Source organism: Lagopus muta, chromosome 21 (genome assembly GCF_023343835.1).
Source record: "Lagopus muta isolate bLagMut1 chromosome 21, bLagMut1 primary, whole genome shotgun sequence".
Taxonomy (NCBI): Eukaryota; Metazoa; Chordata; class Aves; order Galliformes; family Phasianidae; genus Lagopus; species Lagopus muta.
Window position 1 is genome coordinate 6,109,480 of NC_064453.1, and position 27,146 is coordinate 6,136,625.

The window sequence follows — 27,146 nt, forward strand, 5'->3', positions numbered from 1 at the left end:
AAAGACTTTCCTACTCCATAGGGATGTATCCTTCAACTATGAGGTATTTCAGGAGCAGGGAAGGAGGTGGACATCCAAGTGCTGGACCTTGTAGGCATGATGAATCATCCCTACGGGTCCCCATGCTCTCAACAAGATATCACAGAATCACAGAATCACAGAATTGTAGGGGTTGGAAGTGACCTCCAGATATCATCGAGTCCAACCCCCCTGCCAAAGCAGGTTCCCTACAGCAGCTTTATGAAGCAGCTTTGTGCAGCACAGGAATAAGAACAGGTGAGGAGATGGCCCATGGGAAGAAGGAGTTTTATTGTTCAGGAGGAGGTGCACAGTCTGAATATAAAAGGTAAACCCTGTCCCACCATCCCTCCCCCCCCCGGCCACTGTCTGTGCTTCTTCAGGCCTTGGGGCAGGAACTGCCCAGCCCCACCGTGCTGAAGGGTCTGACCCATGAGCCACCCAGAAAGGGGCCATCTGGTAGCTCCAGATTCAGAGCCTGCAGCCCTCACCACCATCAAACCCCAAGGCCATGGGGCCAAGAGCACTCAACCTCCGTGACCCCAGAGGCATGGGCCTGTCCTTTGCTGTCCATGGGTACAAGGGCAGTTTGTCCGTGGCAGACTGACCCACCAGGGGATCCCATCATTGGGAAGAGAGGACACAGACAGCCCCATGTGGCAGGGCTCGGGCTGAGCTCCGTCATTACACTGACTGCAGGGTGGATGTGTGGCAGGTTTGAGTGCAGGACATAAGGTGCAATACAAATTAAACAACACATTGCATCTGTCCCCGGTTACAAAGAGCTTCCATAGGAAGAAGTAAAGTGCCCGCCACAGTCAGAGAATTCATCAGGATGTAAGTGCCCAGGATTGAAAGCTAAGCTAGCCCCAGCAGGGCCAGTTCAGCCAGGATTATTGCAGCTGGGAAATGGCTTTAACCCTCCCCCCACCCTCCTTGTGCCCAAGTAGCGCTGAGAGAAACACGCTGGGCCAGATCCCACCAGCACTTTTACTGGAGTGATGCTGGATTTACTGTGCAAGTGCTACAGACAAGGTGCTGTGGGTTCCAGAGTGCATCCCCTCCAGCACTGCTCCCCTCCCCAGCCGTGCTCCCAGCAGTTTGTTTTTTTTGCAGTGAGTTCAGCCCCACGTTTGAGGCTTCTGTGCTTTGAGAAAATGTTGTGTACTTGACATTGGATTCCAGTAGAACAGTCCCCAAACCCATATAAAATTGTATTTACAACCAGGAATAGCCTTCCCAGCCCACAGCCTGCTCACCCTCCTGGCACCTCCGCACCACTGCATCCACCTCAACCCCTTGAACAGCTCTGCATGTCTCCAGAGGCCATTGCTCCATGCCAGGCAAGCTTGACAGAAGAGATGCTCCTATGGAGGATGGAGAAGAGATGAGGAGGAAAGGTCAGCCACCCATCATTGGGCTCACCAGTGGGGTACTGCTGGAGATCCTGCCAGCTTTGTGTGACAAGGACTGTGTGACTGCAGCTGGAAATATTGCTCAGGATCCACGCTCTGCAGATAACACGGCAGCCCCAGATGTAGGCTGGCAGTGTGAGAATCTGGCAGCTCTTGTGTTCCTCTAGGGCGATATAAGAACAAAGTTTGGTACAAGTCTCTCCGGCCCCAGTGACGCGAGGTGGGAGCAAATTCTCCCACTGTGCTGCGGTGCAGCTGGGGGAGACCAAAGGACAGGAGATGGCAGTTCTGCCAGGGGAGAAACCTGAGCGTGTGGCCCTAGAAAACATGCCCAGGCCGCCCTGGGATGCTTGTGCTGTGTCCAAACAGGAGCAGTGCTGGTGTGTTCAAGAGGTGGAGACTCCTGCAGGACATGGGGCTTCCAAGGATCCAGGTAGAAAACCCTGGCCCCCTCTTTCCCCAGGTGGAGAGAGCACAGGGAGCCTGCCAGCAGCCCCTAGCACTGCCAGCAGTCCCTAGTGCTGCAGGCTGGCACTCTGTCCCCTGCTCTCCCAGGCTTAGTGGAGGTGCCCATGAAGTCACTTGCAGGCTGTTCCAGGTTAGAGCACTGTGAGGTACTGGGAGCAGGGTTGCCTCTGCTGTGTGGCAGTCTGTGGGACCCTCCTCAGTTCAGAGATCCAACAGACTCCCCTCATCAAATCCAAAAGAGCTGTGGCCTATGACAAGCTCAGTCCTGTAGGTCCTGGTATTGCTGTTTTGTTTGCTGCTCCTCCCTTTTGGCTTCAGATGGGGGAAGGAGGCAGCAGGATTGTCAAGGTACTTGGAAAGCCATACTTCCACCGAAGCCCAAAATCAAAGAGATGCTGGAGGAGTTCCAGATCATGGTCTGGTGCCCCTTTCTCATTCACCCCCCCCTGCTGCCCCTGTGCCAAAGTAAGTGTTAAGGAATGTATGGTGTGGGTCTGCAGAGCTGGTGATCAGAGGTGCCTCCTGGGGCCGTTTGTGTTCAGCAGCTGGGAGCGCATGGCCTGGATGCTGCTCAAGATCTTCTTCTGGTGACCCATCATGGTGATGCCCAGACTCCGAACATCCCTGGGGAAGAAGGACACTGTCAGAAAACCCATAGGCTGGCCCCATAGAGACACAGTTCCTGACTGCATGCACTCCCCATGACCTCTCGCCTGTTTCTCCTCCAAGGGCCATGGGCATCCTGCCCGGGGAAGGAGAAGCTGTCATTTCCCATGGTACAGCCTCCTGACAGCCTTGGGGGAGCAGGAGCAAGGGCCATTGCTCCTGACAGGCTGGTGGGTGACAAGATCAATGCTCTGCAATTGGATTCAGTTTTAGTGAGATACCCTCAGATAACCTGGTCAGAAAGACAGACGGATGATGAGTTTCTGTGCTCAGAAGCTTCCCTGATGAGTGTAGAAACAAGGATCCATATCAGCTCAATGCCACAGCAAAGACCCCAACTACAGCCCCCAGTCAATGCACATGACAGCCCTCTGCCTGCATCTCTCCATGTCCACTTTCACCGGTTCCTACTTTGCTTGTCCCAACCAATGCATGCACTATCACATCCTTCCTGAGTCACAGTAGCTAATGTCTGGCTGCCTCACACCTTCTGACAGGGAGCAACTCTCCTCTGAGGTAGAAAAGATTGCTTCATATTCAGAGATATGAAAGCTATCAGCAAAAGATGGGGAACATAAGCCTAGGGTGGGGAGCAGCTATAGTTGCCATCCCTTCTGGTACCACTTATGGCAACAACTACCCCAGAGAACCTCCATAGGGATGCTTGAGCAACAGAAGAAGGAGAACAGATGGTGGAATAAGCCTTTTTCAGCCCTCCTTTGTCCAGACTTGGTGACTAGGGAGCAATTTCTGTCTCTGTTCCATCAAGTTTCCAAGCAGACAGGACCACTGGGACCAGCAACGTGGAACGTGGTGATGCCTGAAGCACCCTATAGCTTCTTACTTTCTGATTTCCCCCTGATGGGAGTGAAATAAGAGAGAAAGAGGCAGGGGAGGGTCTGTATTCACTTGGCAGAGGATTTCCAGAGCATCCTGGTACAGACCAATCTCGATTTCCTGAGGGATGGCATCGTTCTCTCCAAGGACCAGCAAGGTCAAGCAAGCCAAGGCAGAGTTTGGGGAAACCCCATCAGTGCTGTCTGCTTCTTGGTACTCACTCAATGTTCATGCTCATCACCATGCCCAGGGAGGAGTACCCTGCCATGGCAAAGTTGTCCCGGTAGTGCCCCAGCCGGATGGAGTCCAGCCAGTCCTCCACTGTCAGGCAGGAGGAGAAGTCAAGGAGAGTCCTGTTGAAGGGCGTCTGGGTGAACCTGGAGCAGAACAAAGGGGTCACAGCCCTGGAGACTGAGTAGAGATTGCACGACGGTTTGAGTTGGAACCAGCCCTTAAAGGCCATCTGGTGCAACCTCCCTGCAATGCACAGGGACACCCACAGCTCCATCACTGCTCAGAGCCCCTCAGCCTGACCTGCAGGGATCCCTGTCTGCAGGGATGGGGATCCATCACCTCTCTGAGCAATCTGTGCCAGTTCCTCACCACGTGCACACAACATTTCCCTTGTATCCCTGCAGCACCCAGGGAGCCCTTACCGGTTCACGGTGGCAGTGCACTTCAGGTTGTCTGGGTTTCGGATCAGTTTGTCCAGAATGCCAACGATCTGGGAGAAGCGAGGCCTCTCGCTTCGGTCCTTCTGCCAGCAGTCCAGCATCAGCTGGTGCAGGGCTGTGGGGCAGCCCATCGGGGCCGGCAGGCGGTAGCCTTCCTCCACTGAGTTAATGACCTGAAAGGAAGCCACACGCTATAGGGGAGCTGCTCTCCTGCCCTTATCCAAGCACCCTAAACTGCTGTCCGCAGGGAAGCACTGGTGCATGAGCTCTTAAGGCTGTCAGAAGGGGAAATAGCGGGGTGCACACCAGATTCATGCTGAATGACAAGTTTATTGCCAGTGAGCTGTGCGCAGCATCTGCAGAGAGCTGGAAGCAGGCTGGATGCCACACACATACAAGAAATCACTGCTATGACAGCAGATTGATTAAGTGGTCCAGCAGGCCTAAAATATCACAGCTTGCCTCCAGCAGATAAGTCACGAGAGCTTCATTCACATTCAGTTGTTCTACAACTGGAGCTTGCCACTGCACAGCAAGGCTGCAAGAACTCTGCTCAAAGGAATGCGCAGAGGATGCTGTGTAAGTCCCTGTGGCTCTGTCACCAGAGCTACTTTCTAAGATAAGAAAAGCACTAAGGAGAGAGGGGACACTCAGGACTCGAGGGCAGGGAGAAAGCAGGCAGATGTATAGTTTCCATAGGTAACACAAGGAGCCCTGTGGTTCTACGGAGTCAAAAACCAAAGGTGACACAGGTTTGGGTTTCCTGGGAACAACCTGTGGGCAGAGGGAGGGATGGATGCCAGCATGGGAGGAATTGGCAGGTGAGTGCCTAGGGACCGTGGGACCCTGAGCTCTAGCCGGTATGGTATGGTAAGGTGGCACAACGTGTTGACTGATATGGAGTAGTTAGCATTCAGGTTCTGGTTGGGATTTAGTTTTGGATGTGGGTTTGGGTTAGGGTTATGGGTTGGGTTAGGGGTAGGATTGGGGTTAAAAGGTTCAGGTTGGGCTAAGGGTTAGGGATAGAGTTATGGGAAGGGTTCAGGTTAGGGTTAAGGTTAGGGGTAGGGTTAGGGGTAGGCAGGGATGGGGATGTGTACAGCCAGGCACAGCCAGGAGCCACTGTGCAGCAGAACCAAGTCACACTGATGTCACCAGGCAGGGGACAGGCACATTGCACACCGCCCAGAAGGGATGTGAGGAGAGGTAGGGGCCGCCCTCCCTTTTCCTCAGCACCCTGCTAGGCTGGCTTGGGATGGGGCAGAAGGGGCCATGTGCTGTCGTGCTGCCCCAGGCCCACTCACATCCCTGTTGGTCATGTTCCAGTAGGGACGCTCGCCGTAGGCCAGCACCTCCCACATGACGATGCCGTAACTCCACACGTCGCTGGCGGAGGAGAACTTGCGGTACGCGATGGCCTCCGGAGCAGTCCAGCGGATGGGGATCTTGCCCCCCTGAAACAACAAGAGACAAGTGCACCATTTTGTACGCTCATCTAAGGTTGGAAAGACCTCTGAGGGCTTCCAGTCCAACCGTGCGTCTACCACCAATATTGTCCACTGACCACATCCCTCAGTGCCACATCTCCACGTTCCTTGATCACCTCCAGGGACAGTGGCTCCACCACCACCCTGGGCAGCTGTGCCAGCGCATTGCCGCTCTCTCTGAGAATAAATTTTCTCAATATCCAACCTGAACCTCCCCTGGCACCATTACTACAGAGCCAAGGGCTACCACTGCACAAGAACACGGAGCTAACTCTGAGGAAAGGCAGAGAGCCTGGCTAGTTCAGTGCAGCAAACAAGGGGAGTTGTGTTGTGTGCTCCCTGCCTGTTACTGATTTGGCAGGCAAGTGCTGAGGAGAACTTGTTGAATTAAAGGCTGACTGTGCTAACAAAAAACAGCAATAAATGGGCTAAGAATACATTTAAGCCAGAAATGTGGTTGCTGGCAACTTGAAGAGAAAAGCTGTGGTGCACGGAATGTAGGGGGGCTTTCCAGAGCAGCTGAGGCACACTCAGTGTGTACCCCCTTTCAGAGGTCCCTGTCTAGAGTGAGAATTGCCTCCACCCAACTTTGTTCTACCTGCTCTGTCACATTCCTTGATGGGTATTGAAGGTGACAGATGCATCCTTTGTGGCGGGATACCTTCCTACACAAGTTTATGAAGAAGAAAGCATCCTTATATTAAGGATATTCTGAATGAGACTGTGTCAGAGAGTTTAAGCTCCTGACCTGCATACTCATGGTTCGTGCCATGGGTTACCCCAAATAAACCCAAGGCTCTGTTTGCTTCTCTACTTCCTTTCCTGAAAAGTGATGCTCAGACTCCTCAGCTGCCTCTGTGAACTGACCCACATTGAGAACATTTGTCCAGCCAGAGGAGTGCTTTGGGAGCACACTGATTTATGTCATTGCCAGGAAAAAAGCAAAAAGGAGACATTCCCTCAATATATTTCATTCTCCTCTTATGACCTCTGATAGAGGAGCATATCGAGCTCCAGAGCCGTCAGATTGGCCAGAGAATCTTAAAATAGATTCACGGATAAACATGTCCTACATTAAAAGTCCAACCATCCACCTACCACCAATACTGCCACTATACCATGTCCCTAAGTACCACATCTACAAGTTTCTTGAACACAGTGGAGAAGCATAGAGGAGCATTCTCATGTAATGTGTTAAAAGCACGTGCAAATAACAGCAAAGAGGTGACTTTTTCCTTTCCTGCACTGCCTATCCTGACACAAGCGTCTAACTTCACCTGCCTGGGGCAACCACCATACCGTGGTGGTGTAGGCAGCATCCGGGTCATCCTCAAGGATGCGGGAGAGGCCGAAGTCGGACACTTTGCAGACCAGGTTGCTGTTGACCAGGATGTTGCGGGCAGCCAGGTCCCGGTGCACGTAGCCCAGGTCAGACAGGTACCTCATGCCCGCTCCGATGCCGCGCAACATGCCCACCAGCTGGATGATGGTGAACTGCCCATCGTGCTTCTGGAGAAGGAAGCAAATTGGAGTTTGTTTGTGTTTTTCTCTATTTCTTGAGCCTCTCTCCTGCCCCCCAGGCCCACTGCCCACTCTTCCCTTGGGCAGTTGCCCTGCATCGGTGCTGCTGTGGGGAGTCTACTGAAGAGGTGACGCACAGAGCCTACTGCCCTTGCGCAGGGGCCATGATGGCCGTGGGGCTGAGGAGTGTGACCCAACCTTATCTTCTGTCTTGCAGCCCAGAGGACCAGAGGAGTTCAATGAATACAAATATGAGAGCTTCTTACCCTGAGAAAGGTGTCTAGTGAGCCGTTCTCCATGTACTCAGTAACAATCATGACCAATTTGCCTGCAGAAGACAAAGGAGGTCAAGTTAACAAGTCACCTTCCTCCAAGAAGCCCATTGCTATCCTTTAACTGGGAGCAATGCTAATGCAGGCCTGGGGATCTCCTGCAGCCCGACACAGTGGAGGGCACAACGATGGAGATGTGGCCAAAACCTCGACACTTAACCTCCCTCCAGGTGTTATTGAAGTGGCTGGGTCAGCTTTCTTAGCCCATTGAAATTTGCATGCCATTAACATAATGCTCTGCATCCCAATGTGCCTTTTTGAAGGAAGGCTTCAAATTACTATTCTATACAGGCAGCTTTTAAAAGAAACACTCATGGGTAGGACTTCTCCTGATCCAATAGCTCTGACCTGGGGCACCGGGGAGCGTTGCACAGCAAGGTGGGGAACGGCCATGTGGAAGGGCTGTCCTGTAGCAGAAGACACGGGGGCAATCTCAATTAATCTAATTTAGCCCCCTCCCTACGACCCAGAGGTCTGGGATGCAGCCAACAAGCGGTTCATTTCTCTAATGGAGTTCAAAGGGGAAGGAGGAAAGCAGCTGGGAACAGACCGTCTCCCTCTGAAGATGTTAATGGGGAATGTCAATCAGGAGAGAAAGCTTCCTGGCAAGAAGCATGGCAAGAAGGGATCTCTCCCTGCTGCATGAGCTCTCCCATGCTATCAGCAGTAGAGATGGGCTGCAGGGAACCACATAGCTGACAAACCAGTAGCTAGAACAGCACCCACACTGGTCTCTGACTCCCACCTCTTGCCCCTCCCCATGTGCAACCTACTCCTGGTCACCACCCCCTCCAAGTGGATGACATTGGGGTGGTCGAACTGTGCCATGATGCTGGCTTCGCTTAGGAAGTCACGCCTCTGCTTCTCAGTGTAGCCTGCCTTCAGAGCCTTGATGGCCACGGGGATCTCCCTCTTCCCTGGCAGCTTCAGGCGACCGTAGCACACCTCTCCAGATTCCCCTGAAGGCAAGGCAACGCAAAGTGAAGGCACAGAGTCATTAAGGATGGAAAAAGAGCACTAAGATCATCCAGTCCAATCCCAACCCACCCCCATCATGCCCACTGACCACATCCCTCAGTGCCACATCTCCACATCCCATGAACATCTCCAGGAGTGGTGACTCCACCACCTCCCTGGCATGGGGCACTCCTCAGCTCCTTGCACCGGCCCTCCAGCACCACAGATGCCCTGTGTTCCTGCAGTTCACTCCAGCCCTCGGGGCCTCTTAGTGCTGGTGAAGCTCCAGTGTTTTCTTCCTGTGCTTCCCTGTGCTGCCCTGCAAGCCCCTGTTCCTAGGCAAAAATCTACTTTGTTCTGCGCATTTACCATTTTGCCTGCAATTTTCTTGCATCTTATCACCCCAGTTGCTCACACTGAGCAGGGTAGTTGTGTTTGGGCACCCACGCGGGACAGGCCGAGCCATCTGCCAGTGTCAGCCAGAGCCATCAGTGCCACGCCAGCTGAGCAGCTCCCACCTGTGCCTGGCTGATGCGGAGGAGTTTATTTCATGCACTAAAAAACCATCCTCCCTACGATTCTGGTCCCAGAGAAACAAGGAGCAGATGAAGCCCTTATGGAGCATTGTAACAGATGCCTCAGAAAGCAAATTGCTCGGGGAAACATGATAGAATGGAATTATTTAGGTTGGAAAAGACCTTCAAGATCATCCAGTCCAGCTTAACCCAGACTGGGGACTCACCAGACCCAATGACCTTCTCGATCTTGATCCGGGAAGCCTCAATTTCACGGGTGAACTCATGCACAGCTTGGCAGGGGTCTTCATATGTGTGGGGATCCACGTAGAACTTTGACTCGGGGAACTTCACTGTCAGGTTTCAGAGGGGAGAGAGGAAACCAGCTCTTCCACACAGCCCTGCTATGGGGTTGGGCAGCCAGGAGCTGGGAGATGGATGGGAAGGGGCAGGACTCCTTGGGCAACCCCAAGGGAACCCACAGCACTCCTTGGCAGGGCAATGTCCTTGGAGCAGTCCAGGACCTGGCCACCCCAATCTCCTCCATATGATCCTCACCCCTAACAACTCCTCATGTGGGAGCATGTGCAACTCCTCTGTGGTGCAATTTTCACTCTTCCGGCCTGATGCTGAATCACAGAATCACAGAATGGTTGGGTTGGAAGGGACCTTGAAGCCCACTCCATTCCAACCCCACTGCCATGGGCTGGTTGCCCCCCACCAGATCAAGTTGCTCAAGTGATGAACCTTCCAGAGCTGCATCTCACGATGTGCAGCCACTCCACCCCTCCACCCTTTGATGGCAGTGGTCAACATCCCTCCCATGTGGAAGTGCCAGGGAATATAGTACAGGTTCCTGCCCAGAAAACTGAAGTCCTGCACAGTCTGGGAGCAGAAGCAGGGAGGGCCCTACCTTGCCCATTCTGATAATGCATCTTCTCCTCATCGGAGTCCTGGAACGCCTTGCTGTACCCACAGTGCCTGCCATAGGGACACAAGGGTCAGAGGGTGCTCCTGGCTCCCACCAGCAGCCTGAAGGCTGGGTAGAAAGCAGCACAAGCCAGGCCTGGAGCTAGAGTAAGGATCTGCCAACATCCCATCATCAGAGAGAACAGCACAGCACTTCCCTCTCCATTTTCCCCCTCTAACAGTTGCAGAAAGCACTGAGCTCAGCTCTTGCCCTCCTTTCCTCCAGACTGGACAACCCCGTTGTCATCTCACAGTCTAGAGGGACAGCTGTAGATGTTGGTTCTGCCTTGGGGAAGGCAGGATGACTCTATTGGTTTCTTATTCAATCTTGACATACAACTGCCCAAGCCAAAACTGATAGAGAGATGTGCCCAAGCTCTGTCGTCCCTCCCGTCACACCTGGTGGTGACAAACTTCACCAACCTCCAGAAAACACTCACCTCTTCTTGCAGATTAAGACCACCAGCAAGGCAACGAGGCCAGTGATGAGTGTCAAGCAGATCCAGACAATGGTCATCGTGTCATAGCGGAGGGAAACTGGATGAAATAGGGGAGGAGGAGGTGAGCTGGAATGGGGAAAGCTCTGCTGAGCTCAGAAATTCCCCTAGCCTACCAGGATCATAGAATCATAGAATCATTCCAGCTGGAAAAGACAACTCAGATCATCCAGCTCAACCCCAACCCACCCCTACCATGCCCACTAACCGTGTCCTTCAGTGCCACATCTCCACATCCCTTGAACACCTCCAGGGACAGTGACCCCACCACCTCCCTGTGCCCCTGCGCCACCACTGCCTTCAATAATAAAGCTCCATCACCCATCCAACGCCCTTTCTGGGGGTCTCCCAGCATACAGGGCACTCTGTCTGTAGGGAAACCACACACACTCACCTGGCTTCCCTGTTTCCACCTCCACAGTCTGGCTGAACCTCCCACATCCTGCAGATGTTCGGGCCCGAACCTGAAAGATGTATCGGGTGGCAGGCTTGAGCCCAGAGATGGTGGCAGCGGTGCCCTTGGATTTCAGGGTCGAATAGCTCTGCATTTCCTTGTCCTGTGGAAAATCAACATCAAAAACCTTGCTGCATCAGCACGGCAGCCATAGGAAGAGAACAAAGCCTTCCAAAATAGTCTGATTGCAGCAATTGAAGCTGAAACCAAGCCCTGTCCCCGCTGCCATGCTGGGAGAGATTTGCAGCCACAAGCTCAGCTTTACCTTCTCATAGTACTTGATCTCATACTCCAGGATGATGCCGTTGGGCTGGTCTGGCTCCTGCCACAGCAAGGTGACACTGTTCTGACCTGTGCTCTCATGGCGGACGGCCACCACCTGCGATGGGGCTGGGGATGCAGAGGCATGGGGTTAGGGCAGCAGGGAATGATGGAACACAGAACGCTCTGAAACAGTTTAAAACACATTTCTGCTTTAATTAAAGCCACGTGGAGCTGAGGGCTGTGCAGGATGGGTTTGTATATGGGCTTGTGTTTGCTGCAGTTGTCTCAAGTTATTTCCTATGGAGTGAGCAGGCTCCCCATGGGTGAAAGACTGGCAGCTTTGAGGCAGAGCAATGGGGCACCTGGGTCCTGGAAACACAATGGGAGCTCGAATGGCAGTGGTGAATTCTGGCTTGTCTTCAGGCTGGCTCTTCTGAGCAGAAATCTGAGTGCTGTGCTTGCTATGACAGAATGAAGGGATGTCATTGAAGCTTGAGAAGTGGGCTCATGCAAATCGAATGAGGCTCAACAAGGACAAGTGCGAGGTGTTACCTTTGGGCTGGGGCAATCCCAGATACACAGACAGCCTGGGAGAAGAGCTCATTGAGAGCAGCTCCTGTAAGGCACCAGGGTGGCAGTGCTTGTCTCCAGGTGGGCTCAGCAGAGGGATAAAGAAGTGTAGGAGCAGGCACTGCTAACAACAGGACCCTGCTCTCCTGCCAACCATGAGCTAACTCAGGCGGACCCTGACTTTCTTTTGCCAGCAGGAGGAGATTGGATATAAGGAAGAAGTTTGTTACAGTAAGTGTGGTGAGGCACTGGCACAGGTTGCTCAGAGAGGTGGTGGATCCCCATCCCTGCAGACACCCAAGGTCAGGCTGGAGGGGCTCTGAGCACTGATGGGTGTCCCTGCTCAGTGCAGGGGGGTTGGACCAGATGGCCTTTAGGGGTCCCTTCCAACTCAAACCATTCCGTGATGATATGGTTTGCAAAGATGAGATGCACTTTTCCCTATAATCATTGCCATCACTTGCCAGGGGGTGGCACTGCTGTGAGCTCAGAGCAGAGCATGAACTGCCGCCTGCCCCTTCGGGATGGGACAGAAGGCTGCAAGGAGCAACCTGAAAGATTCGTGCTCCGCTTTGTGTTCCTGTCAATAAACAAGTGCTCTCCGTGCTCCTTGCCTCCTGCAGAAGGGGATCCTCCACCAGCTGATGTGGAGAGAGAGGGAGATGACAAAGGACACAAAAAAGCAGGGAGAATTGAGAGCTGCATGACAGCTTGTCCTCAATGTGTCCCTACTCCTCACACTTACCTCCAGCAGCAAAGGGAACAGAGAGTCCAAGGTAGGAGCACATCATCCACACAGGAAAATCACAGAATCATTCAGGTTGGAAAAGAGTTCTAAGATCATCCAGTCCAACCATCCACCTTCCACCATTAGCACCCCTTGATCATGTCCCTCAGTGCCACATCCACCCTGTCCTTAAACACCTCCAGGGACAGTGACCCCACCACCTTCCTGTGCCAGTGCCAGCCACTCTTTCTGAGATTGAGTTGCTCCTAATATCCAACCTGAACATTCCCTGGTGCAACTTGAGGCCATTATCCCTCATCCTATTGCTGTTACCTGGGAGCAGAGGCCGATCCCACCTCAACACAACCTCCTTTCAGGAGTTCTAGGGAGCAGTGAGGTCTCCCCCGAGACTGTTCTTCTCCAGACTGACCCATCGCAGCCCCCTCAGCTGCTCCCCATAGCACTGTGCTCCAGACCCCTCACAGCTCCATTCCCTTCTCTGAACACACTCCAGGGTCTTGATGCCTTTCTTGTAGTGAAGGACCCAGCACTGCACACTGCACAGGGGTGCAGCCTCATCAGAGCTGAGTACAGAGGGATGATCATCTCCTGCTCTCACTGGCTGTGGTATTTCTGACACAAGCCAGGATGCCATCAACCTTCTTGGGCACGTGGGCACACTGCTGGCTCGTGTTTAGCTGAGCATGAACCAATACTCCCATATCCTTCCATGCAAATTTTTAATCACTGTCCCAAGTCTGTAGCACTTCCTGGGGTTGTTGTGGCTGAAGTGCAGGATACAGCGTTTGATCTTGATCAGGGTTGACCATCTTAATGTGAACTTCATCATACTGGCCTCAGCCCATTGATCAGCCTGTCCAGGTCCCTCTGTAGGACCTTCCCACCCCAGGCAGATGGATATCTCCTCCCAACTGGGTGTCATCTGCAAACTTACTGAGGGCGCACTCATTTCCCTCATCCAAATAGTCAATAAAGATATCAAACAAGAAGGGTCCCAGTACCAACCCCTGGGGAACATCGCTGACTGGCCATCAGCTGAGCGTGACTACGTTCATCACCACTCTGTGGGCCTGGCCTATCCAGACAGTTCTTCACCTAGAAAAGGGTGCATTTGTCCCAGCCACAGACCACAGCCTCCCCAGGAGAATGCTGTGGGAGACAGAGTGAGATGCTGTGCTGAAACTCTAGACAGACTGTCCTTCCCTCACCAAGCAGGTGGGTCAGCCTGCCATAGAAGGAGTCCAAGTCGGTCAAGCAGGACCTGCCTTTCAAGAACCCAAAGCCTCCTACCTGCCTGGTTGGTTGTGATGTTGGCCACGGCGGCTCTCCTGGCCTCCACGCTGAGATCCGACACCCCATTCACAGCCTCCACCCAGAAGGAATAATTGGTGTGGGCCAGGAGATTGGTGACGGTCAGCGCTCCCTGCACCAGGCTCATCTGCTGGGGGACGAAGCGGATCCCACCGCCGCACGCCTCGCACTGCCCCGCATCCGCCCCGCAGCGCCGGCACTGCACGTTGTACACCACGTCACTGCGCCCCCCCTTGTCCAAGGGAGGACCCCATTCCAGTGTCACCGAGGTGCCGTTAACGCTGGAGACCAGGTTCACCGGAGCGGAGGGAGGGCCTGGAAAAGGAGGAGAGGGTGAAAACGGTGCAAAAGGGGAGCAAAAGTGAAGTGTCAATAGGCTGCAGGGTGGGGAAATGAAACAGTGAACTCATGTCTCCTGGGAAGATGAGCAACCGTAGAATCATGGGATATCCCAATATCCCAAGCTGGAGGCCATAAGGGTCACTGAGTCCAGCCCCTGGCTCTGAACAGGACCACCCAAAACCCAAATCCTATGTCCGAGTGTTATGCAAACACACTTTATGCAAAAAAGCTCTGGAGCTCCAGCAAGCAAACCCTCCTGTGATGTGTTCAGCCCACTTCAATTGCACTGAGCTCCCAATGCAGAGAGCTGGGCTGAACCTGGATGCCAAGCTCCAGTGCCACCATCCATCCATGGCACGACAAAGCTTGCCTTGCTCTATGGAATCCCAGGGCTCTGACCCTGCAACACAAGGAGAGCTGAATCTAGAAGGCTGCAGCCCCTGGGCAGCACACACAGAGCCATGCTGGGGGGTACTTACGTGTGCAGGCAGCCGAGGGGGGGTCCTGCACTGCCCGGTAGAAGCTGCTGTCACAGCGGCACACGCGGGCTGCCCGGCTCTCCGAATGGCTGTGTGGGGGGCACTTGGCACACAGCTGGTCCCCAGGGTCCGACTTGTAGAAGCCCAGCTGGCATGCTGCTGGGAGGAAGGGGCAGTGGTCAGAAGGTGTGCTAAGAGTGCCCAAGAGCATCATCCACAGGAGCACAGCGCTCTGCATGCCCCTGGTTTGTATAACAAAGCCACGAGTTTCCTTTTCCAAGGGAAAAAAAACATCTCCTCTCATTTCATGTCGCAGCAAAGAGACTTTGCATGCATACAGCCTGCTCTCTGCAGAGGGACAGCAAGGCTAGGTGAGGTTTGTTTGGTAACACAGCCCTCACTGCTTTGCACCATAACTCAGTTTGTTCCTAAATCCTTGCCCCCCAAAGGGCATCAGAACATAGAGTGGGAATGCCAGAGATGCAAGGGAAGGAAGATCTGGTGGAGAGCAGTGATCCTTTCCCCCCGCCAGCACTGATAAGGTCACACCTCGAGTACTGGGTCCAGTTCTGAGCTCCCCTGTACAAGACACACAGTCATACTGGGGACAGCCTAATGGAAGGCCAGCAAGATGGTGCGGGGACTGGAGCAGCTCTTCTATGAGTCTTTGCAGGGCACATCTATCTGTGCAGCTAACAGTGGTCAGGGACTCCCAATTAAAGGGGAACTGGAGTGGTTCCCCCCATCAGTGTTTAATTAGGGGCAGAGGAGTGAACGCTGTATGGACAGGAAGGATGGGAACATGAAACGTCGCAGATTTGCACCAACTGTAATCACTTAGCATTTAATGCTGTAAAGAAACATTAATTACCTATGGCAATAACTCACAATTATTTTAGATGCGCCCAGGAGGAAAATTATCCTAAATGACAAATTGCAAGTGAATTTGTGCACCAGGGCAGCACAAGCTCTCAGCACCTGAACAGTACAGGCATGCAAGCAGGCTGGGGGGAGGCTGAGGCTGGGGCTGGTGGTGCTCTGGGTGGAGTCGTGCACCTCACTGACTTATGCAAGGCCTTTGACATGGTCCCACATCACATCATTATCTCTAAATTGGAGAGAGATGGATTTGAAGGGCGGACAAGGAATTGGTTGGGTGGTCGCAGCCAGAGGGCTGTGGTCGATGGCTGTGTGTCCAGGTGGAGGCTGGTGATGAGTGGTACCCCCCAGGGGTCCATCTTGGGACCAGTGCTCTTTAATATCTTTATCAGTGACACAGGCACTGGGATCCAGAGCACCCTCAGCAGTTTGCTGATGGCCCCAAGCTGAGCAGTGCAGTTGACACGGCAGAAGGAAGGGATGCCATCCAGAAGGACCTGGGTGGGCTCGAGAAGTGGGTGCACGAGAACCTAATGAGGTTCAGTGTGGCCAGGTGCAGTGTTGCTTTTGGGTTGGAGCTCCTGGGAGCCCTGTAGAAAGGTAAGAATTTCTCTTCTAAAAAGAATTGTTTTTTGCAATGAATACCCTCTCTGTGTATCTGAGGATCTCAGGCAAAACAAGCAGCCCCCAGAGCAGCAGGTTTGTCTCAGAGGCAGCGAGCGTGGGTAGGGCTCTGCCAACCATCTGTAGTCCAGCCCGTTTGTTTCCCTTCCTCCCCATCCTCTGAGGACGGGACAACATCTGCTAATGATCTGGCACGGCAGGGGAGATGATAGATGGACCTGTCGGGGAGTCACCAGCCAGGACGCACTCTGTTCAGCCTGGGGAGCTGTCAGGATGAGCGCTCCACACACACCCAGTGGGACCACCAAGGCTGCCAACGACAGCCCCCACCCTGTGGGCTGTGTCCCCATCCCATGAGGTCTGTGCAGGGCATGGCTGGGAGGTGCCTTGGGGCAGCCCTGTTGCCTTCCCTGCAGAAAAGCTTTTCAGGTTTTCCCTGCACCTGATCCTTTGGGAAGAGATAAAGATGGAAATAAGGGTATCATTGGGTCCCAGTGCCATCCAGGCTGCAGGAGAAGCTGACACTGAAAGTCCCAGCTCTTTTAAATCCATCTTCAGCATGATGCTGGCAATCTCTACTCCAGTGTGACACGGGCACTGATACAAAACATTATTTAGAGCCACATAGAACTATAGAATCATAGAGTGCTTTGAGTTTAAGGGACCCTGAAGGCCACCTGGACCAACACCTTGCAATGCACAGGGACACCCACAGCTCCATCAGTGCTCAGAGCCCCTCCAGATTGACCTCTGCAGGGATGGGGCATCCATCACATCAGGCATCTGCCTCATTGCCCCAAAACTTGTGCATTTAATCCCAGGACAGCACAGGCTCTATCTCAGTTATTTGGTGGCCTGGGGAGGCACCTGCCTGAATTTCTATACCATGCATTGCCCCACAGCCCAATGCTAGAGTTAGAAAGAAAATCTCTTTCCAAAACTGCCTTGTCAGGGGCTCTTAGAACTATTTAAGGTTTCTGGGAAAAAAAAAATAAAAAAAGAAGAAACCAGCAATTTTCATCAGACCAAAAACAAACCCAGAGAGCTGTGCTCAGAAGGAGTGGAGCAGAATGCAGATGAAGGCACTGGGTGTACCCCCGCATCCCTGCTGCAGGGCTTTGGGGAGTGAAGATGCCTACATGAAAAAAAAAAGGACACACAGCATCAAGATCTTAATCCCAGCCCTTGCTGGAACCAGCTCACAGTTTTGGGTGGTGTGTGAGACGTCTCACCACATCTTTATGGCTACGGATGTATGCGTGGGGCTAAGGTTTAAAATAGGGGCCAGCATGCAAGTGAAAAGCACCCCAGAGGCCAGCACAGCCCCCACACAGCTGAGCACCACCAGTTTTGGCTCCCTTTCTCATTTTGGGACACGCTATCAGAAGCATCTTGTTTTCAGGAAGGGGAAGGAGACATCGTGTTGCATCAGAAGTGTTGACATGGGTGGGATCTGGACCTCGTGCCAAGCGCAGGATACATTTTTGGCAGGGTGCTGCTGCTCTGTGGGAAGCAAGAGCCTCTTCCACATGTAGGGTGATCGCAGTGAGACTGGTGGGGAGCTGAAGGTTCCCAGCATACCGTTGCAATGTGCAATCAACTGTAAGCACTGGTGCACAAAGCACACTGCTGGGTTGCGGACTCCCCAGTGGCACCTGCACATTGGTAGTGCAGAGGGACAACTCCCAAACCTGGATAAATTCTGCAGAACAGAAGAATTCACACCAACGCCACTCATTCCCAATGTGGTGAAGGTCTTTGAATACTGCCAGAACCATTTATTTCTAACCAGAAAAAGACTACATGCTGCCTAGGTTAGTCTTGGAAATCTAAAGGGTGCAGATCCTGCTCTTTCTGCAATGACCTCTCCTGGGGCTGCATAATCCATTGAGAAAATAACTTTTTTCTTAATGTGCAGACTAAACTTTGCAAGCAGCGCATAGCTGCAACACATCTTCTTTGCAGTCTAGATGTGGAACCTTGCTTGAGATATACAGAAGGTGATATCATCTCGCCAGATGCTCCTGCCCGCATTTTTACAAAGCTTGCAAAGCAACAATGGAAATCTTGTGAGTCACTGAGTTAATTTGATTTCCTTGCCTGGCATTGCTCAAAGGATGCTTGCATCCCTTGCACTGCATGTATTCAAAGCTACCACAGCTCAGGGCAACCATCCTTCCCTACTGACTTTCTTCCCATGGACGCACAGCTGTACTCATGAGCATATAATTACCAAGCTGGATATTTTCTCCTCTTCATTAGCAATGCGGTGGTGCTTTAATTGCTCGATTAAAGTTGCCCACTATAAAGGTTTAAGGTACATTAAATTTGCTGATTGGCTCATCAGTGCAAGTTTCACCAACTGGAAATAAAGTAACTGGTTCCCAGATTGCCAACCAGACCCTCCAGATTCATTTCCTTTGGGCATGACCCTAGTGGCGAAGGGGTTTGCTCATGGGGGGACAACTGGACAACTGCCCCTATCCCATTCTCATCTCACTTTTTGATTAGGGTTAGGTTAGGGTTAGTGTTAGGGTTATGGTTATGGTTATGGTTAGTGTTAGGGTCAGGGTTAGGGTTAGGATTACGGTTATGGTTAAAGTTATGATTACTGTTAGGGTCAGGGTTCAGGTTCAGGTTTAGGGTTGAGGTTATGGTTATGGTTATGCTTAGGGTTATGGTTTTGATTAGGGTTAGGGTTAAGGTTAGGGTGGTGGCAGTAGTGGGATAGGGTTAGAGTCGGAAGCTGTTGAAGGAGACTGTCTTCCCTCCCACAGAAGCAAACTAGTGTTGAAATGCTCGCCTCGAAACCCCCCTTAGTGCATCTCCCTGATTGCACTGACCTTACTGAAATGCATCTCAACTTGGTACAGCGACTGTATATAAATACAGTGAATTATGCTGCTTGTCTTCCTACCTGGTAAATTGCTGGAACGGACACTTTTCACTTATGCTATCACTTATTCCGCTATTTAGGCTGAGTGGTGGCTGTTTGCTGTGTGTAAGAGATACTGTGGACTGTGACACTTCAAGGAGGAAACTGAGGCTGCCTGTGGATGGTGGGGAGGGAGGGGCACAAAGTCTTCTGGAACACTGAAACTGAAGGAGAAAAGCAAGTACGTGGCACAGTTCTGTTGCCCTGGGAGGGAGACCCAGAGAGGTGTCATCATTGGGGTGTCCTTGGAAGGAAGTGAAGCCTGACAGAGCCCACCAAAGGTTGGGTTGCAAATAGGATAAACACAAAGGGTCAGAGATCCCATCCGAGTCAAAGAAAGGGGCACTCAAGGTAAAAAGCGAGGGAAGAAGGATGACAGGGAGAGTAACGTGCTGCTCTCTATAAGCGGCCAGCCTCGTTCCATCCTTCCCAGCTCCGTGGCATTGCCTTCTGCCTCCTCTAGAGGGCTGCGAACAGCTCAGCCCACAGTTTGGTTTCCGGAGCTCTCTTCCATCACTCTGGCAGGTTCTTAGAAAAATGAATGTTAAAGAGGAGGGGGAGAAACCTCCGCTGTTCAAACATCTTTAGCTTTGACAAATAAGGCGTCTGGCTGTGAAAGGCAAAAGGAAATTAATTTGGAATCACATTTTAAACACTGCCATAAAGGCAAAGTATCTTCTCTCTAATTTTTTTTCCCCCAAGCAAAAAAAATAAAAAAATAAAAAAATAAAATTGTCCCTGGTATTTATAGAAAGATTATTAGGGCCACAAGGAGTGATTTATATCATCTCATCCCAGTGACGGAAAATGAAAAATTAGTGGGGACGACAGCCACTGGAATCCTGCTTTTGTTCATCTGACAATTAAAACGGCTAATTTCCAACCCCGACAGATCCTCCTGGGTTATAAATCATCCCAGAAAGGCACTTTTCACTGTGAAAAATGAACTCTGCCCCAGTCGAGCACGAGAAGCTAAGATCAGAGATTTGCGTCTGTTTTGGTTTTGTGTGTAGATGTATGTAATCCAGACCCCGAACCAAAGGAGATCCTGGGAAGGAAGCGCTGTCTCCACTTGCTTTGTGCTGGGCTATTGGACTCTCCGTGCTCAGCACCATCCTGCTGAACCCAGCTGGTCCATAGCCAGTTGTTTTGGTTGGGGTCGTGACCGCTATGCCATCACTGGACAGGGCTGGATAAGTGCATGGGGATGAAAAAGTCCTCCCTCTGCTCCCAGCCTCCATGCTTAAGGGTGGTGACCTCCTGCTGAGGAGGAATATGCAGAGGATGTTTGGCCCTTTGGAACCAAACCTCCAGCTCATAGCTCCTTGTAGCCATGGGATGCAGTCAACTCAGTGCCTGTGCCCTTTCCATGGTAGCACGTGCTGAGCACACTTCACACCCACCCTTTAACACGGGAGAGGAAAACATATTCTGAATTATCAGACCTGTCTCAGGATGACTTTCAAATCAGCGGCCACAGAGAGGAGGAATTCTGGATGCAAGCATTTATTCTGCCCGTCCTTCCCAATCTGCATAGCCTGGAACTCTCCAGGGCCGCTGCCGGTCCCCGCGGCACCCAGATCTGCTCCAGCCAACCACGGGACGTCCTAACCTTGCACCAAGTCTCCCTAAGACAAATGCTTCACTTCACACTTCCACGAAACTCAAACAAAGGCCCCCTGCTCTTATTTGCAGAGGCGGAACGCTGCTCCCTTAAACATCCCTGATGAAGAAACCGAGAGCAAACAAACCCGTGCCGAGGGCTCTCACCGGGAGCCCGGTGCGCCGAGCTCTGTACACACGTGGCCCCTTGCCAGCAGCAGTGCCCGGTGCTCTGCAGCTGTGGTCACCCCGCTTCCTTATCACAGTTTGTACAGTTGGCAGCCTGCAGCCTGCCATGCAGCACAAAGGACCCCCGGGACGGCTCCTGCACCCCAGGATGGGAGGGCTGTGCGGCAGCCCCGGAGAGGGGTGATGGATGGATGTGATAACCTTGTTTCACAAAGCTCTGTGTCTTTCTTTTTGCTTTCAAACAGCCTGCCGAAGGGAAGCGAGCGCGTTGGGGCATTTTGGAGAGGTCATAGCTGCTACAGATATGGGGCTGGGGTGGCGTCCTTTGCTCATTGCAGCCAGGGCAGCCCCCACCCCATATCTAGCCTCAATCCCAAAACCATACCCTATGCAACAAGAGCCAGCCTCACACGAGCTCTCAAGGAGCTTGCCATTGGCATCGACAACCCTTTTGGGAGGCACCAACCAAAGGCTGGGGCATCTCTTGGTCTCAACAGAGGTTGCCTTTCCAAGTTTTTGTCCCCAGCTCTTCCCACAACAGGCCAAGAACTCCCCCCAGCCACTCTTCATCACCTTCCAGGCACTGCTATCAAGAAGCAGGACTCACCCATGCAGGAATCCCGCTGCTCTTCATAGCCAGCACTGCACACGCACTTCCCGATGGGCACCAGCCATTCTCCCTCGGCACTGCAGTACATTTTGGGGGTGTCCCTCTCCTCTGAATGGCCCACACACTCTCCCCGCACTTCCACCAAGGAGGATGAGTCTGCTCCAGTCACAGCCTCAGAGAAGGATGCCAAGTTCCTCACCATTGCCGGGCACTTCTTGTAGTACACCCGCACTGAAACAATGGCGATGCAAGCACCTATGTCCTGGAAGGCCAAGTAGAAACCCCTCTTGCTCAAGGGCCCCACACCCCTAACTTCTGTGTTCAGTTTCAGGCGCCTGACTCCCAGATCCACGTTGGTGAAGCTCTCATCGGCCGCTATGGTGTCAATCTTCATAAACTGGCTCTCACGGGTGCTGGCACCCAGATCACGGTCAGACTCCAGGTAGTAGAGGTTGAAAGTCTCCTTGCAGGTGCCCAGCACGCCCGGCATGCTGTTACAGTCCCGCAGGGTGAATTTGATCTCGGCGTAGACCCGCCGCGCGCCGTCCCTCTGAACCCAGTTGGTTCGTAGCCAGTTGTTCTGGTTGGGGGTCATGACGTTACAGACCTGGTAGGTGTGGATAGGGCTGAAAAACTCATCCATTTCATTGATGGAATCCCACTGTGGGACAGAGAGAAAACAGGTCAAACCAGATGCACCAAACTTCCAAGAAGTAACAGGGCGCTCAGAACAGCCTTTCTCCCAGGCTGAAAGGCTGTACAGGGGCATTGGGAACCCAGCAGTCTACAGCAATGTAGCAGTGGCAGCAGGATGAGTTTGGGGATGGAAGGGTGGGGAAAAGCAGGTGGCAGCAAGCAGGACAGTGATGGAGGGATGGTTTGAGGAGTCATTGGGTGAGCTGGAAGTGAATAGGGGCATTTGTGCCACTCAGGGAAGGATGTTATGCAGTTCTGATTGAGAAGACATGAAAAGAAGTGCTGAGACTGTGGATACAGATAAGCTCAGCTGGTTGAGTAAGGTTTTGGGGGCTATTGGACTCTTCTGGGTGCTCGTTCTTGTCTCACATCTCCCTCTCCACCAGGATCCACAGACCTTCCCTTCTCTGGGGGCTTCCCACCGCCTCTTCAGCCCATGTCCTTCCCAGCACAAGTACATCATGCAACATCTTTAAAGAGGACTGCTCCTTTCTCTTTCTCAAATAGAGAAGTCCTTCCTCATTGAACCTCCTTGACCTGTACCTCCCACGGAGATTGGCCTTCTGGTGCCTTCTGCAAGTGCTAGGGGTGATCAGAGCAGCCACTTCAGTGATGTACATCTTCAGAACTCCCCCAGCATCTCACCTTTAGGAGAAAACTCCACTTCTCCCTTCTACAGGCTCAAAGCAGCCTGGAAAAGGCAGCAGCACCAGGTGTGGACTTCAACAAAAGCTCATTCAGAGGGGAATATGCTGGCAAAGGCTGTGAAAGTCAAGCTACTGCCGGGAGAAAAAAGCATTTCTGGTTCTTTTCAAAAAATCACCTCCTACATTCCAGAAATGCCCACGTTTGTTCAGAAATGCTGGGCCTGAATTTCACCCAGAAATGACCCCCGCCCTGTCGTGGCCCCACTCCCACACTGATGTGTGCACGCACCGCAGCACCGTGGAGGGGGTGGAAGTCCTCGTCACAATTAATAGAGCGCAAATTACCACAACATCTGTTTCCCGTCTTTTTCCTGCTGAGTCCCCTGAGAAATGAGGCAGAACCAGGCAGGGGAGGAGGCATGCGGGGTGTTGCTGGGAGCAGCACAGGGGTGCTCCCTGCATCGCACAGCTGGCTCCCCTTGGCGAACACAGCACAGCTCAGAGCACTCCCGCAGTGCCTGCAGTATAGAAGAGGTTACTGTGTACTCCAGGCCTTAATAGTCTCTGCAGCCCTCTGCTGGACTCTCCCCAGCAGCTCTCTGTCTATCTTGAACTGGGCAGCCCAGCACTGGGCTCAGTGCTCTGGATGTGGCCTCCCCAGGGCAGAGCAGAGAGGAGGAGAACCTCCCTCTCCCTGCTGACCACACTCTGTGCGATGCACCCCAGGATATCGTTGGCCACCAGGGCATGCTGCTGGCTCATATGACCACCCTTTTGCTCAACTGTTGGTCAACTGCTGGTCAACTGTTGGTCAACCAGGACACCATTGACTTTCTGGACCCCCGGGACACCCATACCTTCTCCACAGAGCTCCTTTACAGCAGCACAACCCACTGCACTGCTACATGCAGATTTTCTTCCCCAGGTGTAGGACTCTACACTCACTCTCGTTGAACCTTCTCACGTTTCTTTTCACCCAGCTCATTGCCATGGTGTGTCATGCAGTGCTGCTGGACTGGACCCATCAGGGAAGTGCTCTGCCAGCAGAGGAAACACACAGAGAAAGGCAGGGCCACATACACCAGTAGCTCAGATGCCACAGCCACATTTTCCCAGCGGCTGCCAGTTTGAAACGTCTTTTCTTAAAGGAAGCTTAGCCCAGCCCCATCTCTGAGATAAGATCCCCCAGCGAGACGGAAATGAGGACATCATAATTAACGTGGTGAGCACACGTATGTGTGCGTGCTGGGGGGGGGAACGCAACCACATCTGTATGCAGAGGCTTGCCTAATAGTTTAAATTAAAGTCAACACGAGTTATATAAAAAAAAAAAAATTGCCAGATTATGAAAGGGAAAAGATGCAAACAGTAGATATCTGGGCGGCTGAGCAAGGACTTAGAAGTCTCCCAGGGCCTCTGCGACGCGGTGAGGAGGAGAGAGAATGAGGAGGAGGAGAAGTGGAGGGGCTCAAGTAAGGAGAGGCTGCATTTCCAAAGGGGGATTCAGCCTCTTGTCGCCCCACAGTGCTGATGTGTTGGCCGTGGAGTCCAAGGGACAATGCCCTCATGGCCCTGGAATGGCTTAGGGGAGGGTTGCAGAGTCCTCTTAGCACTGCAAACCTTTTGCTGCCACCAGGACTCCTAGCACTTCCCCTCATCCCGAAGCAAGCTCTGAGCTGCAGCGTTTACCAGGAGCTACCAAGGCCCTCACACTGCTGTCACCAGGAGAGAAAATAGAGAAGGACATTATTGCGGCTATAAATCATTAGATGGGGGGCGTTAATGGAGATAATCCCCTGAAATCAGTCACTGCTATGGCTGAGGAGGGATTTGTTTGGCAGCTAACTACTCTGAGCTTCGCTGCCGGTGATTAACTCCTGGTAGTGACCAGCCTCTGGGGAATTAGCAATAACACAGCGTTCACTGAACAAGCACTGGGAGATGAGCTTTTATCTCAATTACTAGCTTAAATCTTTGCCTTGCAACGTTCTACACCTACACTTTCCTTTTTTATAGAAAATGGGTTTCATCACAGCTGTAACATGCTGGTAGAAAGGCTCTGGGTTGGAAGAGTTACTCGTGGAAATGACACAAGGACACCAAAGTGAGTAAGGAGAGGAGGCCATGGGTAGATGACAGAGTCCCAGTGTCTTGTAGAGTTCCAAGGAAGCAGCTGGGACCCCATATGGTGTTGGAATGTCAGGTGCATACGCACGGTTTGAGCAGCGTGAGCTCAGAGCAAAGGCACAGCATGGAGCTCACATCTGGGGAGGGCTGTGGGGTGGAAGTATGGGGCCAAGGGGCAGTGTGGGGGCCTTTCCCCAGTGCTCGAGGTTCTCCCATTATAATTAGCTTTTGCAAGGCATCTCTCAAGCTCTTTAGATATCCTGTGCCTGAACAAAAATCATTTCCTGTTTGACTTTGTAAATCAAAGTAGACGATACAATAATTATTAATAATATGTTGACTTATCTCATCAGCATTTTAATTAGTCAGTAGAAAAGCAATTTGCAAAGGGGCCGATCAGGATCCCTCTGATCCAGCAGGTCATGTGCCAGGCAAGGAGAGGGGAGAGAAGGGCACTGGGGCACTGGGGCACTTTGCTGGAAAGAGCTGGCATACCGGAGGCACGGGAGGGCAGAGGCAGCCTCTTTGACAGCAGTGATAAGAGTCTAATTTTCAATGCGAAGGAATTGTTCTGGGGATGGAGCGGGCTGCAAAGCTCCTGGGAGCCCTTTGAAGGCATAATTGAGAGGAGCTGCAGCCTGCAGGATGGGGATGCTCCCGGTGACCCTTCTGCTTACTGCACGTGTCTTGGGGTGGAGGTGAGGGGGGGACGCAATTAAACCCCTGAGCAGCTATTACAGCCAATTACCCCTCAGACGATTATCTGGCAAGAGGAAATGTCAAAACAGGCCACGCATGGCTCCCTGATGGCTTGGCACTCCCTGGGGCCAGCAGTGCTGCTGAGCCTCCGCTGCACCAAGGGCTCTCAGCCCGTGTTCCTCCACCCTGCTTGGGCAAGGCAAACTCGGAGAGGAAAAGCATTCCTGTAAGGTTCTTAATGTCTTTTCCCACCCCACCTCTCCATGATTTCATGTGGTGGCCCATGGCTCACACAGGAAAGGGGAATGGAGAAGGGGGTAAAGGAAACACAAGGGGGCCTTCAGCCAGGGTTAGGGCCAGTGATGCCATCCCTCAGCAGGAGGGTACAGCAAAGGATGCACACCTGGATAGAGCAGAGAAATCCCAAAGCAAGAGGGGTCCCCCACCATCAGGCATCCAGCCCTTTCCCAGACGCCAGGCTTGGATCCAGGTGGGCACAAGCTACAAAGTTATGGGTCACCCACCTCCTGCCTCCATTTGTGGTGATGGCCGTTGGTACCAAGTGCAAAGTTACTGCCCAAAATAAAGCACTTGGAGTTAGAGGACTCCAGGAGAGTAAAGAAATGAGATGCTCTTCCAGGATGATGCAATGCCATGGAATGTCCATGGAGAAAGAGTAAGTCCAGATAGGTGTTCAGATGAGCCATTAAAACTCAGAATCATAAAATCATTGACTCTGAAAAAGATCTCTGAAATCATCCAGTCCAACTGTCCACCTACCACCAATATTGCCCACTAAGCCACGTCCCTGAGTACCACATCTACCATCTACACTCTCCTTGGACACCTCCAAGGATGGTGACCCCACCATCTCCCTGGTCCTGTGCCAGTGCATCCCCCCTCTTTCTGCGACTAAATTCTTCCAACCAGCTGGAAAAAGACATAGGAAGTTATTAGTGCAAGAATGTCACATCAAATCTCAGGAATCCTCCTTGGAGGTGTTCAAGGGAATTTTCACAGAGCTGCACGGTTCTCTTCTCCACTGTAAGGCCATGAGCTGGGCAAAAGCATGGGGTAAGTGGAGAGGAGTGTTACCCCATGACTTACCTAGGGCTTGTATCTATTATATTTCTACAACAGTCATCACTGTAACTGCCAAAATTAGAGCTGAGTTAATGATTTAATATATTTACATGTATGATAATATCTGATATAAATCTTATCCCTGTTCCTATTATGAACTCACAGTTCTGATCACTCCTTCTCAAACAGACAGCACAAGGACTAAAAGTCTCAGGCAACAGATCAATGAAAATGATTAGAGGCCTGGGAAGATTTCTGTAGGAGGTGGAATTGAAAAGATTAGCACCATTTAGTTCAGAGAGGGGATAAAAAAGAGTGGACATGAAAAACCAATGCAGCAGCACAAGCTGGGTAAGGCATCCCGACTTGGCACATTCTGTGTGCGCAGGATGCCACACCGTGCCTCGCAGTTGGTCCTGCCTGTATTTATGGAATTGTTTCTGCTCACTCAGTAAATGGAAAAAGGCCTTACAGCCAGGTCACTGCCATCTGAAACTGACATTTACAGTTTGCAGAAAGCTGCTGCAGCAG

The 27,146-nt window shown here is 52.3% G+C and overlaps 1 protein-coding gene across 1 annotated transcript in view; it reads right to left on the minus strand.

Moving 5' to 3' along the window:
• Positions 1 to 395: 395 nt before the first annotated feature.
• EPHA8 (EPH receptor A8) overlaps positions 396 to 27,146 on the minus strand; it is a 39,322-nt gene continuing 12,571 nt past the window's right edge. Inside the window, exons 3-17 of the mRNA XM_048967582.1 lie at positions 21,361 to 22,024; positions 14,525 to 14,680; positions 13,683 to 14,018; positions 11,076 to 11,200; positions 10,751 to 10,913; positions 10,300 to 10,396; positions 9,804 to 9,871; positions 9,118 to 9,243; positions 8,192 to 8,377; positions 7,353 to 7,414; positions 6,865 to 7,074; positions 5,383 to 5,532; positions 4,061 to 4,251; positions 3,626 to 3,781; positions 396 to 2,525 (exon numbers count right to left, since the gene is read on the minus strand). Coding sequence (XP_048823539.1) covers positions 2,411 to 2,525; positions 3,626 to 3,781; positions 4,061 to 4,251; positions 5,383 to 5,532; positions 6,865 to 7,074; positions 7,353 to 7,414; positions 8,192 to 8,377; positions 9,118 to 9,243; positions 9,804 to 9,871; positions 10,300 to 10,396; positions 10,751 to 10,913; positions 11,076 to 11,200; positions 13,683 to 14,018; positions 14,525 to 14,680; positions 21,361 to 22,024 — 2,805 coding nt within the window. The 3' untranslated portion in view covers positions 396 to 2,410. The remainder of the gene's footprint in view (positions 2,526 to 3,625; positions 3,782 to 4,060; positions 4,252 to 5,382; positions 5,533 to 6,864; positions 7,075 to 7,352; positions 7,415 to 8,191; positions 8,378 to 9,117; positions 9,244 to 9,803; positions 9,872 to 10,299; positions 10,397 to 10,750; positions 10,914 to 11,075; positions 11,201 to 13,682; positions 14,019 to 14,524; positions 14,681 to 21,360; positions 22,025 to 27,146) is intronic.